General features: G+C 46.0%; 1 protein-coding gene across 5 annotated transcripts in view; it reads left to right on the forward strand.

Annotated features, from left to right (window-relative positions):
* Window positions 1-18,707, forward strand: part of TAP1 (transporter 1, ATP binding cassette subfamily B member) — a 109,910-nt gene that overhangs the window by 30,161 nt on the left and 61,042 nt on the right. For all 5 annotated transcript variants that reach the window (XR_013594636.1, XR_013594638.1, XR_013594637.1 and 2 more), the window contains exons 4-6: window positions 685-815; window positions 1,901-2,106; window positions 9,637-9,834. Coding sequence is in view for 2 of the 5 variants with exons in the window: in XM_078641562.1 (XP_078497688.1) it covers window positions 685-815; window positions 1,901-2,106; window positions 9,637-9,834 (535 nt within the window). In the remaining 3 variants the exon portion in view is untranslated. The remainder of the gene's footprint in view (window positions 1-684; window positions 816-1,900; window positions 2,107-9,636; window positions 9,835-18,707) is intronic.

The following is an 18,707-nucleotide window of genomic DNA, read 5'->3' on the forward strand; positions in this document are numbered from 1 at the left end:
TCAGGAATATCAGCAGTAAATTACCACGTCTGTCTCCCCTCCAGCTTGTGCAGGAGACCACTGGTTAACTCATACATACAATGTACAAACAACATGCCACATGCACAAACACGCACACAACCTACACGTGGGATGGATGTTAGTGCTGGTATCCTGGGTAGCGCAGAGAAGCTTGCACAGATACAAAGGTCTGGTCACAACTATTGATTCACAAAACATGGTATGCTGACACCACCTCTCTACATGCTAATCCCATGACAGGGAAAGTAGTGCACCGTCAGCAAAATGAGGGAACCTCCCAGGACCGTCCAGGACCTCACTCGTGTCAAGAGCATGCCCTAGGCCTCTGCACATAGGTTAGATTGGAGCGAGGCTATGGTCGAAATCAAAAACCAGGATACCCGATGTATGCCAGGGGCACTCAGGGCAGGGGAACAACACTGCACACCGTGCAGGGGACATTCACATCCAGGACGTTTTATCACTGTTTAGTCGCCTGTGTTGTGTATCTCGGTTCATAGCTGGGATGGATCGATCTTGTGTTCGACTCGATAGTCAGTCTGGGATAGAATCCAAGTTGTATATGAACAGGGCTCTAGTTTAACCTTATCGAAAAGGTGAGAGCCCCAGGAATCGTTCCTCTGGATCATGGTCCTTTGCGTGTCTTCCCTCTTTCTACAACAGCGCAGTGACAGAGTGCGTCTGTGACAACCTCTACTACTTCACCATGAACCTCGTCCACATGGGAATCCAGGGGCAGGTCTTTGAGGCTGTTCTGAAGCAGGAGATCGCCTTCTTTGACACACTATCAACAGGTGAGTGTGATTCTCATTATCCGTCCAAATTCCATCTACAACGTGTTAGTGGCCGGTTCCTGGGAAGAAACAGGAATACATTTCATCACACAGACAAGACTCAGAGCCTTATTATGATCTTTGGAGATGGAAGACTCCATCACAAGCATGATGGATCTCCCCCCGCCAAACTACATAGGATATAATGGAATTGTAATTTGGCAGACGGGATATCCATCCCGTGTGTGACGGAGTAACCCATCCACCAAGATCGTAATCAAGCTATCGATGATTCCAGTTTCTTGAAAATTATACTTCAGTAGCTAAGGCACTCCTGTTCCTGGGTTCTGAAATTCCTAGATTTTTGTTTTAAAGTCCCAATCTTGGGTATGAAAATCACAACTGCAGCGACGTAAAATTCCCTATGCTCTATCCTAAGGTTTACACTGCTGATCACACAATCTGGTATTTTGAAAGTTATTTACCTTGAATCCAGGATCCCTAACGGCCTCCCAGCTGATGGATCCCGGCTCTTTAAATGAACAGGTCCTTTGTTGTGCAGTCTTATTTGCCTTGAGCCCAACGTAATTAAATTTAAAATAAAAGAGATTTTAAATTCCCAGGCCGAAGTCCTTAAAAGTTGGGAAGTTTGCATCTTGAAACCTCCAAACCGGTGTTTGTAAATCACTAATGTCTGGGTTTTAAAAATTCTCAAAATGCTGGAAATGAAATGTTTCCATGTCCCTCACCCTAGGAAACCCTGTGGAGAAAGACCCAAGTCATACAAATTTCACAATCCCTGTTCTTGGGGAAACCCTCACTTTTGAATATATGAAATCCAAACTTTTTGAAATACTCCAGTCCTATGCCCCGTAAATTCCCTCATATCCCCACACACTGGCTGTTAAAATCTCCAAATCTTCCATATTGTCCTGAATTCCAGATTTTCCGAGCTTGTGCATATTCCCACCCTCTTCCAGGTCTACAGTGGAAGTCATCTCATCGGTTGAGAGGAGGTTCTCGCCTTCATGTTTGTTAAGATTCCATCTTCTCACTTGAGATCACGCCCTCGTGCAGCGTATGACGTCTTCCATCTTCGCTTACAGGCGCGATCACGTCGCGGATCACCACGGACACCAACACTATGAGCGAGTCTCTGAGCGAGAAGCTGAGCCTGCTGATGTGGTACTCCATGAGGGCCATCTTCCTCTACGCCTTCATGCTCTGGGTGTCCTGGAAGCTGGCGCTGTTCACACTCATCGGGCTGCCCATCCTCTTGGTCATTCCAAAGCTCTCCGGAACCTTCTACCAGGTGAGATCTGTGCAGCATTGGGCTGGGATTGCTGTAGCAGGTGACCATTGCTCAATCAGTGCGGTCTGTGAAGGAGGTAAGCACTAGGAGGGTGCGTGATCTATGGGTGTGGTCGGTGCAGGAAGTAAGGGCTGAGAAGACATATGATCAATGAGTGTGTGGTATGTGTGAGATCTGTGGTTGTGGTCTGTGGAGGGAGTTAGGATGAGAAGGATGTTTCACCATTGGGTGTGGTCTGTGAAGGAAGTAAGTGCAAGTAGAGCCCTTGATCAATGGGTGCAGTCTGCAGAGGAAGCAAACACAAAGAGATGAACAACTTGTGTGACACATTGCTGTGTAGTGCTGGGTGTACGTTGTGGTGCTTTCGCTGCTGTTAATACAGAAAAGTAGAAACAATGCTGGCCCCCAAGGTGATTTTGCCTCGTAATTTATGAGGATACAAACAAGGGAAAAAAAACTTTTTGTTTGTATGGGTTATTTTATTTAAACCCTTTCAATCAATTCTTTATCAATTTGAAAAACATTTTTAAGGGTGAGAAAAACACTAGTGACAAACATTTACAATATTTCCAACTATCATACATACAAATATCATACAACAATCAAAAAATGACATATATACAAATGAATCCACAATTATATACAAGCTTCTTTAGCAAGAGAAAACAACAGTTCGACCGTCACAAATAATTAATCTTTGCGAAGATTCAAATCATTAGAATGCCCCACCAGGGTCAAAAAACAGAAACAGGCAACAGAAAATTAAATTGAAACTCTTCAATCAGTTAAGGTTGACAAATAACTCAAAACTTTTACTACAACAAAGATTGCCTATTTGCCGTTTTGCCGACGCGTTTCGAATCTGGATGCAATCTCAGATTCTCTTCAGGGCTCTGTCAATGTGGTATTCTACAAAAAGAAAGGAAGCTTGCTTTAACCACCATTTTAAAATTAAGTTCCCCATACGAGCAGAAAGTCACCGGGGTTTTACCTTTTCGTGTGGATAACGCGATCCCGCGTTCCAATTGTTCAAATGAGATAGGGCTTTTGGTTTGGCAGAAATTCTGTTAAAAGAATATGTGAATGGGAAACGGTTACCAGGCCATTCAGAGACACACCACAAACGTGGTTCCACAACTGTAAAGCGCACACGTCATACCTTTAGGTTGTAACACGGGGACGCTATTATTTCTTTGCGCAATGTAAATCCTCCGCTGGCAACTCGGTGGCGCTGCCGCCTGGAATGCAACAGACAAAGGCTGTACTTAACACAATTCGCTTTGCTAAACAGACTGTTTACGGGGTTGGAAATTGCTTGCAATCGGACATACCTGGAAAGCCGAGTGCGGTGCAAAAAACGGTAGATGCGCCGGTCCCAAGGATCCTTAGCTATCGGGCGGGGAACAGGCTGGCGTTGCCTCCGCGGCGTGTCACAGGGCGTGCTTCAATCGCGGTAGTTTCTAAAGGAATTACCTTAAGTTATTTAGAGCGAATTAGCCATAGTTTCTTTACCAAAGTCTAAGGGCGCGCTTACACCCACCTTGTTACCCAACTGATGGAACAGGAAATGCAAACTCATTGGTGGAAACCCACCATGTGAGGTACCTACATCATAACAAACCCGTCGCTCGGCATTGTGGTCTGTGTAGTTTCTCAGGCATGCCGAGGTATGACGTGTGCGCTTTACAGTTGTGGAACCACGTTTGTGGTGTGTCTCTGAATGGCCTGGTAACCGTTTCCCATTCACATATTCTTTTAACAGAATTTCTGCCAAACCAAAAGCCCTATCTCATTTGAACAATTGGAACGCGGGATCGCGTTATCCACACGAAAAGGTAAAACCCCGGTGACTTTCTGCTCGTATGGGGAACTTAATTTTAAAATGGTGGTTAAAGCAAGCTTCCTTTCTTTTTGTAGAATACCACATTGACAGAGCCCTGAAGAGAATCTGAGATTGCATCCAGATTCGAAACGCGTCGGCAAAACGGCAAATAGGCAATCTTTGTTGTAGTAAAAGTTTTGAGTTATTTGTCAACCTTAACTGATTGAAGAGTTTCAATTTAATTTTCTGTTGCCTGTTTCTGTTTTTTGACCCTGGTGGGCCATTCTAATGATTTGAATATTCGCAAAGATTAATTATTTGTGACGGTCGAACTGTTGTTTTCTCTTGCTAAAGAAGCTTGTATATAATTGTGGATTCATTTGTATATATGTCATTTTTTGATTGTTGTATGATATTTGTATGTATGATAGTTGTAAATATTGTAAATGTTTGTCACTAGTGTTTTTCTCACCCTTAAAAATGTTTTTCAAATTGATAAAGAATTGATAGAAAGGGTTTAAATAAAATAACCCATACAAACAAAAAGTTTTTTTTTTTTTTCCTTGTTTGTATCCTCATAAATTACGAGGCAAAATCACCTTGGGGGCCAGCATTGTTTCTACTTTTCTGTATTATAAGGTCCAGCTGACCCTCAGTCCCAGGACCAAACTCCGTTTTTTTGCAAATTCTAGAGCGAGTGCACACTCGCGAGAGTTTTAAGGGCATTGAATCTTCCATGTTGTGAGTTGTTTTTGGCTCGCGGCCTGGATAGACATCTTTGTCTCTCCAAAGTAATGGGCGAGAAGGACACTTTGTCTTTCTCCGAAAACCACATTAAGAATTTGTTAGCCACATCCCCCTTTGCAGAAGTCACTCTGAGCTCTTCAGCCCAGCAGCAGAACGAAACTGATAAATTAACCAGACTCCGTAAAAAACAGATTCGTACGGAACTACACGGACATTTCCTCCTGAAACATCTAAGGGGTGGGACCATCCCTTGGGGTCTTCAGGTGAAAAATGTCCCGGTCATATTTACTGATGATGCAGATTACAAAAAGGGCTTTAGTTGTATAAATACTAAGTGCAGCAGGGACCTCATGGTCCATACGATAGAAACCGCCCAGAGACTATGTGCTAAGGAACTAGAAGAAATTGAAGAACTTACTACGGCCATCAGAGACAGCCAAGTGGTTACAGACTCTAAAGCGCTTTTAGAGAAAATTGATAAAGAGATACAATCCTTCAAGGATAATACAATTACTAGCAAGTCAGCACAGTACGTAAAGGACTCTAAATCCTTCACTTTAGAAAGGGCTTACCCCTTCCTTAAAGACGATTTCTACTCCCAACCAGAATCTCGAGGAGCACTCTCCAACTTTCAAGGAAGATCAAGAAATAGGTATAAAACTTTTTCAGAAACCTCGTCCTCTGAGTCATTTGGCTCGGACTCAAGAGGTGGGAATAGTAAAAAACCAACTTCTTTTTTAGAGAAAGGCCAGCAGCAAAAAGTAAGATTCAAACCACAATGGGAAATGCGAACTCGGAGGAACTTCTACAAGTCGTAGAAAACCCGTCCACCGTAGTTAATCTATCAGCCCGGACATTGTCAAAAGACGAAGAGTCAGTATTGAATTTGGGGCTAAAATTTGTTCCCACTAGACGTACAGACTTCACTAAAATAAAGCTAGAAACGTTAGAATTCTGTCGCAAGATTCGACTTAAAGTCTTTTTTGCCAACCAGCCTCCAACTAATATCATGGAGACTACGGGCCTCAGGAATAAATCCACTTTTGTACCTACTCAGAATATACCTAAGCAAGTACTTGCATTCAAACAAATTCTTTTGTCATCCATCAATAGGCTAGAACACCAGCAGAAATTTGTTAAACCTAATATCACTAAGGGACAACGGACAGCTTTAAAAAATCTTAAGGAAGATCCCTCATTGGTAATAAAGCAGGCCGACAAGGGCGGTGCCGTTGTCATTTGGCCAAGGGACAAATATTTAGCTGTAGGCAGTTCACATGTTAATAACCAGGAATGGTACCGCAAATTGACGGAAGACCCTTTACAACAAATTCAATCCCTGATCGCTGATGTTGTACAAAATGGCAAAGAGAGTGGTTTCTTGGGCCCTAAAGAAACGGATTTTTTAATTAAAAAATTCCCCAGAACTCCGGTGGCATATTTTTTGCCTAAGATCCACAAAAACCAGTCCGATCCCCCCGGACGACCAATCGTTTCGGGGTGTGAGTCATGCCTTGAAGCCTTGTCCAAGTTTGTGGACTTCTTTTTAAAGCTGTTTGTGACTAAAGTTAAGGCTTACCTACGGGACACTACGGATTTTCTGTCAAAAGTAGAGGGCACTTTGTTTGACGATACATCACAACTAATGGTGACAATGGACGTGACGTCCCTCTAAACGCAAATTCCGCAGGAAGAAGCGTTAGAGGTGATCGAACTTTATCTTGACTCCAGAGAGAGACCTCACAAAGTCCCCACATCCTTCTTACTAAGACTGGCTGAAATAACTCTGAAAAAGAATTATTTCCGCTTCAATGACGATTTTTTCATGCAGGTTAAGGGCACCGCGATGGGGTGCCCTTATGCTCCGGAGATGGCCGTACTTTTTATGGCTGAATATGAAAAAAAGTTCATAGAGACAAATAACCCTTATTCACAAAACATACTGCACTGGTATCGTTACATCGACGACGTGTGGCTCCTGTGGCAGGGGAGCCACACCGACTTGAGTAACTTTCACCAATGGCTAAATTTAAGACATCATGACATACAATTTTCACTTGATTCTAGTAATGTCAAAATGACTTTTCTTGATGTAGAGATAAGTAATGTGGGAGGGACTTTGAAATCATCATTATTCAAGAAGAGAACGGATAAAAACACCATCCTTCACTATGGCAGTTCGCATCCGAGAAATTTGAGGGCGAACTTGCCATATGGGCAACTCCTCCGGATTCGGAGAAATTGCTCAGAAGTTGAACAGTTTGAGCAATATGGCCAAAATTTCTGTGACGAGTTGGTGAAACGGGGTTACCCCAAGAAATTATTGAAACATTCTTTCAAGCGGGCGCGTTATACACCTAGAGAATGTCTCTTTGAGACAAAAAATAAACGTGAACTTGAGAGTTTAGTTTGCGTTACTACATTTTGTGCAGAAACCCATAAAATAAGACAGATGGTTCTCAAACACTGGCATTTGCTAGATGATCTAGGAATACCTTTCCCCCGTCCAATATTCGCGTTTAGAAAAAACCAGAATATTGGCCAACAACTAGTGCGCGCAGACATCAGAACATCAAAACCAAAAAGCGACCTATTATCTAAATGGGGGCTCAAACCAATTGAAGGTCACCACAGATGTGGGAATTGTGTCGCGTGTGACACAACCATTGAAGGGAAAATTTTCCACCACTCTAACAAAGTGTGGACCCACTCGAATTTCACCAACTGCAGAACCAAAAATGTGGTTTATGCTATCATTTGTTCTTGTCCTAAAATCTATATAGGCAAGACAAATCAACAAGTCAACACTCGCATGACGCAACATAGGTCACGCATTAAGAACAAAGTGTTCACAGCGCCCCTTGTTCAACATTTCGTTGATCACAGTCATGGAGAAAATGAGTTCAAGTGGACTGTGCTGTTTAATCTGACTTCACCCACTTTGGGTGTAAATAATGACCAAATGCTATTAAAGAAAGAAGCATATTTGATACTCAAATTCAACAGTACCGAAACGGGGCTTAACTCTCTGTCCGAGATTTCTCGCCTGTAGCACACCTCGGCATGCCTGAGAAACTACACAGACCACAATGCCGAGCGACGGGTTTGTTATGATGTAGGTACCTCACATGGTGGGTTTCCACCAATGAGTTTGCATTTCCTGTTCCATCAGTTGGGTAACAAGGTGGGTGTAAGCGCGCCCTTAGACTTTGGTAAAGAAACTATGGCTTATTCGCTCTAAATAACTTAAGGTAATTCCTTTAGAAACTACCGCGATTGAAGCACGCCCTGTGACACGCCGCGGAGGCAACGCCAGCCTGTTCCCCGCCCGATAGCTAAGGATCCTTGGGACCGGCGCATCTACCGTTTTTTGCACCGCACTCGGCTTTCCAGGTATGTCCGATTGCAAGCAATTTCCAACCCCGTAAACAGTCTGTTTAGCAAAGCGAATTGTGTTAAGTACAGCCTTTGTCTGTTGCATTCCAGGCGGCAGCGCCACCGAGTTGCCAGCGGAGGATTTACATTGCGCAAAGAAATAATAGCGTCCCCGTGTTACAACCTAAAGGTATGACGTGTGCGCTTTACAGTTGTGGAACCACGTTTGTGGTGTGTCTCTGAATGGCCTGGTAACCGTTTCCCATTCACATATTCTTTTAACAGAATTTCTGCCAAACCAAAAGCCCTATCTCATTTGAACAATTGGAACGCGGGATCGCGTTATCCACACGAAAAGGTAAAACCCCGGTGACTTTCTGCTCGTATGGGGAACTTAATTTTAAAATGGTGGTTAAAGCAAGCTTCCTTTCTTTTTGTAGAATACCACATTGACAGAGCCCTGAAGAGAATCTGAGATTGCATCCAGATTCGAAACGCGTCGGCAAAACGGCAAATAGGCAATCTTTGTTGTAGTAAAAGTTTTGAGTTATTTGTCAACCTTAACTGATTGAAGAGTTTCAATTTAATTTTCTGTTGCCTGTTTCTATTTTTTGACCCTGGTGGGGCATTCTAATGATTTGAATCTTCGCAAAGATTAATTATTTGTGACGGTCGAACTGTTGTTTTCTCTTGCTAAAGAAGCTTGTATATAATTGTGGATTCATTTGTATATATGTCATTTTTTGATTGTTGTATGATATTTGTATGTATGATAGTTGTAAATATTGTAAATGTTTGTCACTAGTGTTTTTCTCACCCTTAAAAATGTTTTTCAAATTGATAAAGAATTGATAGAAAGGGTTTAAATAAAATAACCCATACAAACAAAAAGTTGTTTTTTTTCCCTTGTTTGTATCCTCATAAATTACGAGGCAAAATCACCTTGGGGGCCAGCATTGTTTCTACTTTTCTGTATTATAAGGTCCAGCTGACCCTCAGTCCCAGGACCAAACTCCGTTTTTTTGCAAATTCGCTGCTGTTAAGGCGTAGGCATAGTGTGTGGTCGGTGGAGTAGGGGATACCTTTATGAAACACTCGGTATCATCTCAGGATAGAAGGCTCTGTCTAGAGGAACATGAGTGCACCAAGAGTAGGTGTGAAAGCATTAAAAAGAGAGGTGTGATAGGAAGAAGTAAGGACAAGTAGTTCTGGAGACTGGTGAGGGGTACCAGGGAGTCGGTGGATCTGTGGTGTGGTTAAGAAGGGATGACTGAAGGAAGAGAGGGCAATATGTGGTAAAGAAGACATTTGTTGTCATCTAGGACTTTGGTATGGTCTTGGGAAAAGACCCAGGCCTGCAGACGTCTACTCTTCTGAGTAAGATACAACTTCATCGAAGTGTCTGTTTAGGAAGTCACGTCTCGCTCTGGCTCACAAACTGAGGACTGATGGGTACTGGCAGTGCTGAAGTGGCCAATCACCGATAGCTACACATTGATAGCTATTCCTTATTGATCAATTGGCACCACCATGGGGGGCTAGTAGTCTCTGTGAAGTCTGACCAGTGCTGTCTCTCCCCCTCCCAGGATCTGGCTGTGCAGGTGCAAGAGTCTTTGTCAAAGGCCAATCATGTGGCTCTGGAGACCTTCTCCAACATAAAGACCGTGCGAAGCTTCGCCAATGAGGATGGGGAGGCCGCGCGATATGCCGAGAAGCTGCAGGAGACGTATCAGCTCAACAAGAAGGAGGCAGCAGCGTACGCGGGCTTCATGTGGACCAACAGTGTAAGGGGCTTTAGGATCTAAGCTATGGTCGCTTCATGTGCACTGACCGTGTAAGGGGCTGTAGGATCTAAGCTATGCTCACTTTGTGTGGACCACCATTGTAAGGGGCTGTAGGATCAAAGCTATTTTTACTTCATGTGCACCAACAGTGTAAGGGGCTACAGGATCTGTAATGCTCGCTTCATGTGCACCATCAGTGTAAGGGGCTGTAGGATCTAAGCTATGCTCGCTTCATGTGCACTGACAGTGTAAGAGGAAGTATAATCTGTGATATGCTCGCTTCATGTGCACCAACAGTGTAAGGGACTGTAGGATCTAAGCTATGCTCGCTTCATGTGCACCAACAGTGTAAGGGGCTGTAGGATCTAAGCTATGCTTGCTTCATGTGCATCAACAGTGTAAGGGGCTGTAGGATCTAAGTTATGCTCGCTTCATGTGCGCCAACAGTGTAAGGGGCAAGTACGATTTAAGGTATGCTCGCTCCATGTGCACCAACAGTGTAAGGGGCTGTAGGATCTAAGCTATGCCCGCTTCATGTGCATCAACATTGTGAGGGGCTGTAGGATCTAAGCTATGCTCGCTTCATGTGCACCAACAGTGTAAGGGGCCAGTACGATCCAAGTTATGCTCCCTTCATGTGCACCAACAGTGTAAGGGGCTGTAGGATCTAAGCTATGCTTGCTTCATGTGCACCAACAGTGTAAGGGGCTGTAGGATCTAAGCTATGCTCGCTTCATGTGCATCAACAGTGTAAGGGGCTGTAGGAGCTAAGCTATGCTTGCTTCATGTGCACCAACAGTGTGAGGGGCCAGTAGGATCTAAGTTATGCTCTTCATGTGCACCAACAGTGTAAGGGGCTGTAGGATCTAAGCTATGCTCGCTTCATGTGCATCAACAGTGTAAGGGGCTGTAGGATCTAAGCTATGCTTGCTTCATGTGCACCAACAGTGTAAGGGGCTGTAGGATCTAAGCTATGCTTGCTTCATGTGCACCAACTGTGTAAGGGGCCAGTATGATGTAAGCTATGCTCGCTTCATGTGCACCAACAGTGTAACAGGCTGTAGGATCAAAGCAAGGCTCGCTTCATGTGCATCAAGAGCGTAAGGGCCAGTATGATGTAAGCTATGCTTGCTTCATGTGCGCCAACAGTGTAAGGGGCTGTAGGATCTAAGCTATGCTTGCTTCATGTGCACCAACAGTGTATGGGACAGTAGGATCTAAGCTATGCTCGCTTCATGTGCACCAACAGTGTAAGGGGCTGTCGAATCTAAGCTATGCTCGCTTCATGTGTGCCAACAGTGTATGGGACAGTAGGATCTAAGCTATGCTCGCTTCATGTGCACCAACAGTGTAAGGGGGTGTCGGATCTAAGCTATGCTCGCTTCATGTGCGCCAACAGTGTAAGGGGCTGTAGGATCTAAGCTATGCTCGCTTCCTGTGCACCAACAGTGTAAGGGGCTGTAGGATCTAAGCTATGCTTCCTTCATGTGCACCAACAGTGTATGGGACAGTAGGATCTAAGTTATGCTCTTCATGTGCATCAACAGTGTAAGGGGCTGTAGGAGCTAAGCTATGCTCGCTTCATGTGCACCAACAGTGTAAGGGGCTGTCGGATCTAAGCTATGCTCGCTTCATGTGCGCCAACAGTGTATGGGACAGTAGGATCTAAGCTATGCTCGCTTCATGTGCACCAACAGTGTAAGGGACAGTAGGATCTAAGCTATGCTCGCTTCATGTGCATCAACAGTGTAAGGGGCTGTCGGATCTAAGCTATGCTCGCTTCATGTGCGCCAACAGTGTATGGGACAGTAGGATCTAAGCTATGCTCGCTTCATGTGCACCAACAGTGTAAGGGGCTGTCGGATCTAAGCTATGCTCGCTTCATGTGCGCCAACAGTGTAAGGGGCTGAGGATCGAAGCTATGCTCGCTTCGTGTGCACCAACAGTGTAAGGGGCTGTAGGATCTAAGCTATGCTTGCTTCATGTGCATCAACACTGTAAGGGGCCAGTATGATCTAAGTTATGATCGCTTCATGTACACCAACAGTGTAAGGGGCTGTAGGATCTCAGCTATGCTCGGGTCATGTGCACCAACAGTGTAAGGGGCTGTAGGATCTATGCTATGCTCACTTCATGTGCACCAACAGTGTAAGGGGCTGTAGGATCTGAGCTATGCTCGCTTCATGTGCACTGACAGTGTAAGAGGAAGTATAATCTGTGATATGCTCGCTTCATGTCCATCAACAGTGTAAGGGACTGTAGGATCTAAGCTATGCTCGCTTCATGTGCGCCAACAGTGTAAGGGGCTGTAGGATCTAAGCTATGCTTGCTTCATGTGCATCAACAGTGTAAGGGGCTGTAGGATCTAAGTTATGCTCCCTTCATGTGCGCCAACAGTGTAAAGGGCAAGTACGATCTAAGGTATGCTCGCTCCATGTGCACCAACAGTGTAAGGGGCTGTAGGATCTAAGCTATGCCCGCTTCATGTGCATCAACATTGTGATGGGCTGTAGGATCTAAGCTATGCTCGCTTCATGTGCACCAACAGTGTAAGGGGCTAGTACGATCCAAGTTATGCTCGCTTCATGTGCACCAACAGTGTATGGGGCTGTAGGATCTAAGCTATGCTTGCTTCATGTGCACCAACAGTGTAAGGGGCTGTAGGATCTAAGCTATGCTCGCTTCATGTGCATCAACAGTGTAAGGGGCTGTAGGAGCTAAGCTATGCTTGCTTCATGTGCACCAACAGTGTGAGGGGCCAGTAGGATCTAAGTTATGCTCTTCATGTGCACCAACAGTGTAAGGGGCTGTAGGATCTAAGCTATGCTCGCTTCATGTGCATCAACAGTGTAAGGGGCTGTAGGATCTAAGCTATGCTTGCTTCATGTGCACCAACAGTGTAAGGGGCTGTAGGATCTAAGCTATGCTTGCTTCATGTGCACCAACTGTGTAAGGGTCCAGTATGATGTAAGCTATGCTCGCTTCATGTGCACCAACAGTGTAACAGGCTGTAGGATCAAAGCAAGGCTCGCTTCATGTGCATCAAGAGCGTAAGGGCCAGTATGATGTAAGCTATGCTTGCTTCATGTGCGCCAACAGTGTAAGGGGCTGTAGGATCTAAGCTATGCTTGCTTCATGTGCACCAACAGTGTATGGGACAGTAGGATCTAAGCTATGCTCGCTTCATGTGCACCAACAGTGTAAGGGGCTGTCGAATCTAAGCTATGCTCGCTTCATGTGTGCCAACAGTGTATGGGACAGTAGGATCTAAGCTATGCTCGCTTCATGTGCACCAACAGTGTAAGGGGGTGTCGGATCTAAGCTATGCTCGCTTCATGTGCGCCAACAGTGTAAGGGGCTGTAGGATCTAAGCTATGCTCGCTTCCTGTGCACCAACAGCGTAAGGGGCTGTAGGATCTAAGCTATGCTTCCTTCATGTGCACCAACAGTGTATGGGACAGTAGGATCTAAGTTATGCTCTTCATGTGCATCAACAGTGTAAGGGGCTGTAGGAGCTAAGCTATGCTCGCTTCATGTGCACCAACAGTGTAAGGGGCTGTCGGATCTAAGCTATGCTCGCTTCATGTGCGCCAACAGTGTATGGGACAGTAGGATCTAAGCTATGCTCGCTTCATGTGCACCAACAGTGTAAGGGACAGTAGGATCTAAGCTATGCTCGCTTCATGTGCATCAACAGTGTAAGGGGCTGTCGGATCTAAGCTATGCTCGCTTCATGTGCGCCAACAGTGTATGGGACAGTAGGATCTAAGCTATGCTCGCTTCATGTGCACCAACAGTGTAAGGGGCTGTCGGATCTAAGCTATGCTCGCTTCATGTGCGCCAACAGTGTAAGGGGCTGAGGATCGAAGCTATGCTCGCTTCGTGTGCACCAACAGTGTAAGGGGCTGTAGGATCTAAGCTATGCTTGCTTCATGTGCATCAACACTGCAAGGGGCCAGTATGATCTAAGTTATGATCGCTTCATGTACACCAACAGTGTAAGGGGCTGTAGGATCTAAGCTATGCTCTCGTCATGTGCACCAACAGTGTAAGGGGCTGTAGGATCTATGCTATGCTCACTTCATGTGCACCAACAGTGTAAGGGGCTGTAGGATCTGAGCTATGCTCGCTTCATGTGCGCCAACAGTGTAAGGGGCTGTAGGATCTAAGCTATGCTTGCTTCATGTGCATCAACAGTGTAAGGGGCTGTAGGATCTAAGTTATGCTCCCTTCATGTGCGCCAACAGTGTAAGGGGCAAGTACGATCTAAGGTATGCTCGCTCCATGTGCACCAACAGTGTAAGGGGCTGTAGGATCTAAGCTATGCCCGCTTCATGTGCATCACCATTGTGATGGGCTGTAGGGTCTAAGCTATGCTCGCTTCATGTGCACCAACAGTGTAAGGGGCCAGTACGATCCAAGTTATGCTCGCTTCATGTGCACCAACAGTGTATGGGGCTGTAGGATCTAAGCTATGCTTGCTTCATGTGCACCAACAGTGTAAGGGGCTGTAGGATCTAAGCTATGCTCGCTTCATGTGCATCAACAGTGTAAGGGGCTGTAGGATCTAAGCTATGCTCGCTTCATGTGCACCAACAGTGTAAGGGGCCAGTACGATCCAAGTTATGCTCGCTTCATGTGCACCAACAGTGTATGGGGCTGTAGGATCTAAGCTATGCTTGCTTCATGTGCACCAACTGTGTAAGGGGCCAGTATGATGTAAGCTATGGTCGCTTCATGTGCACCAACAGTGTAACAGGCTGTAGGATCAAAGCAAGGCTTGCTTCATGTGCATCAAGAGCGTAAGGGCCAGTATGATGTAAGCTATGCTCGCTTCATGTGCGCCAACAGTGTAAGGGGCTGTAGGATCTAAGCTATGTTGCTTCATGTGCACCAACAGTGTATGGGACAGTAGGATCTAAGCTATGCTCGCTTCATGTGCACCAACAGTGTAAGGGGCTGTCGAATCTAAGCTATGCTTGCTTCATGTGCGCCAACAGTGTATGGGACAGTAGGATCTAAGCTATGCTCGCTTCATGTGCACCAACCGTGTAAGGGGCTGTCGGATCTAAGCTATGCTCGCTTCATGTGCGCCAACAGTGTAAGGGGCTGTAGGATCTAAGCTATGCTCGCTTCCTGTGCACCAACAGTGTAAGGGGCTGTAGGATCTAAGCTATGCTTGCTTCATGTGCACCAACAGTGTATGGGACAGTAGGATCTAAGTTATGCTCTTCATGTGCACCAACAGTGTAAGGGGCTGTAGGAGCTAAGCTATGCTTGCTTCATGTGCACCAACAGTGTAAGGGACAGTAGGATCTAAGCTATGCTCGCTTCATGTGCACCAACAGTGTAAGGGACAGTAGGATCTAAGCTATGCTCGCTTCATGTGCACCAACAGTGTAAGGGGCTGTCGGATCTAAGCTATGCTCGCTTCATGTGCGCCAACAGTGTATGGGACAGTAGGATCTAAGCTATGCTCGCTTCATGTGCATCAACAGTGTAAGGGGCTGTAGGATCTAAGCTATGCTTGCTTCATGTGCACCAACAGTGTAAGGGGCTGTAGGATCTAAGCTATGCTTGCTTCATGTGCACCAACTGTGTAAGGGTCCAGTATGATGTAAGCTATGCTCGCTTCATGTGCACCAACAGTGTAACAGGCTGTAGGATCAAAGCAAGGCTCGCTTCATGTGCATCAAGAGCGTAAGGGCCAGTATGATGTAAGCTATGCTTGCTTCATGTGCGCCAACAGTGTAAGGGGCTGTAGGATCTAAGCTATGCTTGCTTCATGTGCACCAACAGTGTATGGGACAGTAGGATCTAAGCTATGCTCGCTTCATGTGCACCAACAGTGTAAGGGGCTGTCGAATCTAAGCTATGCTCGCTTCATGTGTGCCAACAGTGTATGGGACAGTAGGATCTAAGCTATGCTCGCTTCATGTGCACCAACAGTGTAAGGGGGTGTCGGATCTAAGCTATGCTCGCTTCATGTGCGCCAACAGTGTAAGGGGCTGTAGGATCTAAGCTATGCTCGCTTCCTGTGCACCAACAGCGTAAGGGGCTGTAGGATCTAAGCTATGCTTCCTTCATGTGCACCAACAGTGTATGGGACAGTAGGATCTAAGTTATGCTCTTCATGTGCATCAACAGTGTAAGGGGCTGTAGGAGCTAAGCTATGCTCGCTTCATGTGCACCAACAGTGTAAGGGGCTGTCGGATCTAAGCTATGCTCGCTTCATGTGCGCCAACAGTGTATGGGACAGTAGGATCTAAGCTATGCTCGCTTCATGTGCACCAACAGTGTAAGGGACAGTAGGATCTAAGCTATGCTCGCTTCATGTGCATCAACAGTGTAAGGGGCTGTCGGATCTAAGCTATGCTCGCTTCATGTGCGCCAACAGTGTATGGGACAGTAGGATCTAAGCTATGCTCGCTTCATGTGCACCAACAGTGTAAGGGGCTGTCGGATCTAAGCTATGCTCGCTTCATGTGCGCCAACAGTGTAAGGGGCTGAGGATCGAAGCTATGCTCGCTTCGTGTGCACCAACAGTGTAAGGGGCTGTAGGATCTAAGCTATGCTTGCTTCATGTGCATCAACACTGCAAGGGGCCAGTATGATCTAAGTTATGATCGCTTCATGTACACCAACAGTGTAAGGGGCTGTAGGATCTAAGCTATGCTCTCGTCATGTGCACCAACAGTGTAAGGGGCTGTAGGATCTATGCTATGCTCACTTCATGTGCACCAACAGTGTAAGGGGCTGTAGGATCTGAGCTATGCTCGCTTCATGTGCGCCAACAGTGTAAGGGGCTGTAGGATCTAAGCTATGCTTGCTTCATGTGCATCAACAGTGTAAGGGGCTGTAGGATCTAAGTTATGCTCCCTTCATGTGCGCCAACAGTGTAAGGGGCAAGTACGATCTAAGGTATGCTCGCTCCATGTGCACCAACAGTGTAAGGGGCTGTAGGATCTAAGCTATGCCCGCTTCATGTGCATCACCATTGTGATGGGCTGTAGGGTCTAAGCTATGCTCGCTTCATGTGCACCAACAGTGTAAGGGGCCAGTACGATCCAAGTTATGCTCGCTTCATGTGCACCAACAGTGTATGGGGCTGTAGGATCTAAGCTATGCTTGCTTCATGTGCACCAACAGTGTAAGGGGCTGTAGGATCTAAGCTATGCTCGCTTCATGTGCATCAACAGTGTAAGGGGCTGTAGGATCTAAGCTATGCTCGCTTCATGTGCACCAACAGTGTAAGGGGCCAGTACGATCCAAGTTATGCTCGCTTCATGTGCACCAACAGTGTATGGGGCTGTAGGATCTAAGCTATGCTTGCTTCATGTGCACCAACTGTGTAAGGGGCCAGTATGATGTAAGCTATGGTCGCTTCATGTGCACCAACAGTGTAACAGGCTGTAGGATCAAAGCAAGGCTTGCTTCATGTGCATCAAGAGCGTAAGGGCCAGTATGATGTAAGCTATGCTCGCTTCATGTGCGCCAACAGTGTAAGGGGCTGTAGGATCTAAGCTATGTTGCTTCATGTGCACCAACAGTGTATGGGACAGTAGGATCTAAGCTATGCTCGCTTCATGTGCACCAACAGTGTAAGGGGCTGTCGAATCTAAGCTATGCTTGCTTCATGTGCGCCAACAGTGTATGGGACAGTAGGATCTAAGCTATGCTCGCTTCATGTGCACCAACCGTGTAAGGGGCTGTCGGATCTAAGCTATGCTCGCTTCATGTGCGCCAACAGTGTAAGGGGCTGTAGGATCTAAGCTATGCTCGCTTCCTGTGCACCAACAGTGTAAGGGGCTGTAGGATCTAAGCTATGCTTGCTTCATGTGCACCAACAGTGTATGGGACAGTAGGATCTAAGTTATGCTCTTCATGTGCACCAACAGTGTAAGGGGCTGTAGGAGCTAAGCTATGCTTGCTTCATGTGCACCAACAGTGTAAGGGACAGTAGGATCTAAGCTATGCTCGCTTCATGTGCACCAACAGTGTAAGGGACAGTAGGATCTAAGCTATGCTCGCTTCATGTGCACCAACAGTGTAAGGGGCTGTCGGATCTAAGCTATGCTCGCTTCATGTGCGCCAACAGTGTATGGGACAGTAGGATCTTAGCTATGCTCGCTTCATGTGCACCAACAGTGTAAGGGGCTGTCGGATCTAAGCTATGCTCGCTTCATGTGCGCCAACAGTGTAAGGGGCTGTAGGATCGAAGCTATGCTCGCTTCATGTGCACCAACAGTGTAAGGGGCTGTAGGATCTAAGCTATGCTTGCTTCATGTGCATCAACAGTGTAAGGGGCCAGTACGATCTAAGTTATGATCGCTTCATGTACACCAACAGTGTAAGGGGCTGTAGGATCTAAGCTATGCTCGGTTCATGTGCACCAACAGTGTATGGGGCAGTAGGATCTAACCTATGCTCACTTCATGTGCATCAACAGTGTAAGGGGCTGTAGGACCTAAGCTATGCTTACTACATGTGCACCAACAGTGTAAGGGGCCAGTACGATCTAGGTTATGCTTTCGTTATGTGCACCAACAGTGTAAGGGGCCAGTACGATCTAAGTTATGCTCGCTTCATGTGCATGAACAGTGTAAGGGGCTGTAGGATCTAACCTATGCTCGCTTTATGTGCATTAACAGTGTAAGGGGCAGTAGGATCTAACCTATGCTCGCTTCGTGTGCACCATCAGTGTAACAGGCTGTAGGATCTAAGCTATGCTCGCTTCATGTGCACCAACAGTGTAAGGGGCTGTAGGATCTGAGCTGGGCTCGCTTCATGTGCATCAACAGTGTAAGGGGCTGTAGGATCTAAGCTATGTTCGCTTCGTGTGCACCAACAGTGTAAGGGGCCAGTACGATCTA

The sequence above is a fragment of the Lissotriton helveticus genome, chromosome 5_1, assembly GCF_964261635.1.
Source record: "Lissotriton helveticus chromosome 5_1, aLisHel1.1, whole genome shotgun sequence".
Taxonomy (NCBI): Eukaryota; Metazoa; Chordata; class Amphibia; order Caudata; family Salamandridae; genus Lissotriton; species Lissotriton helveticus.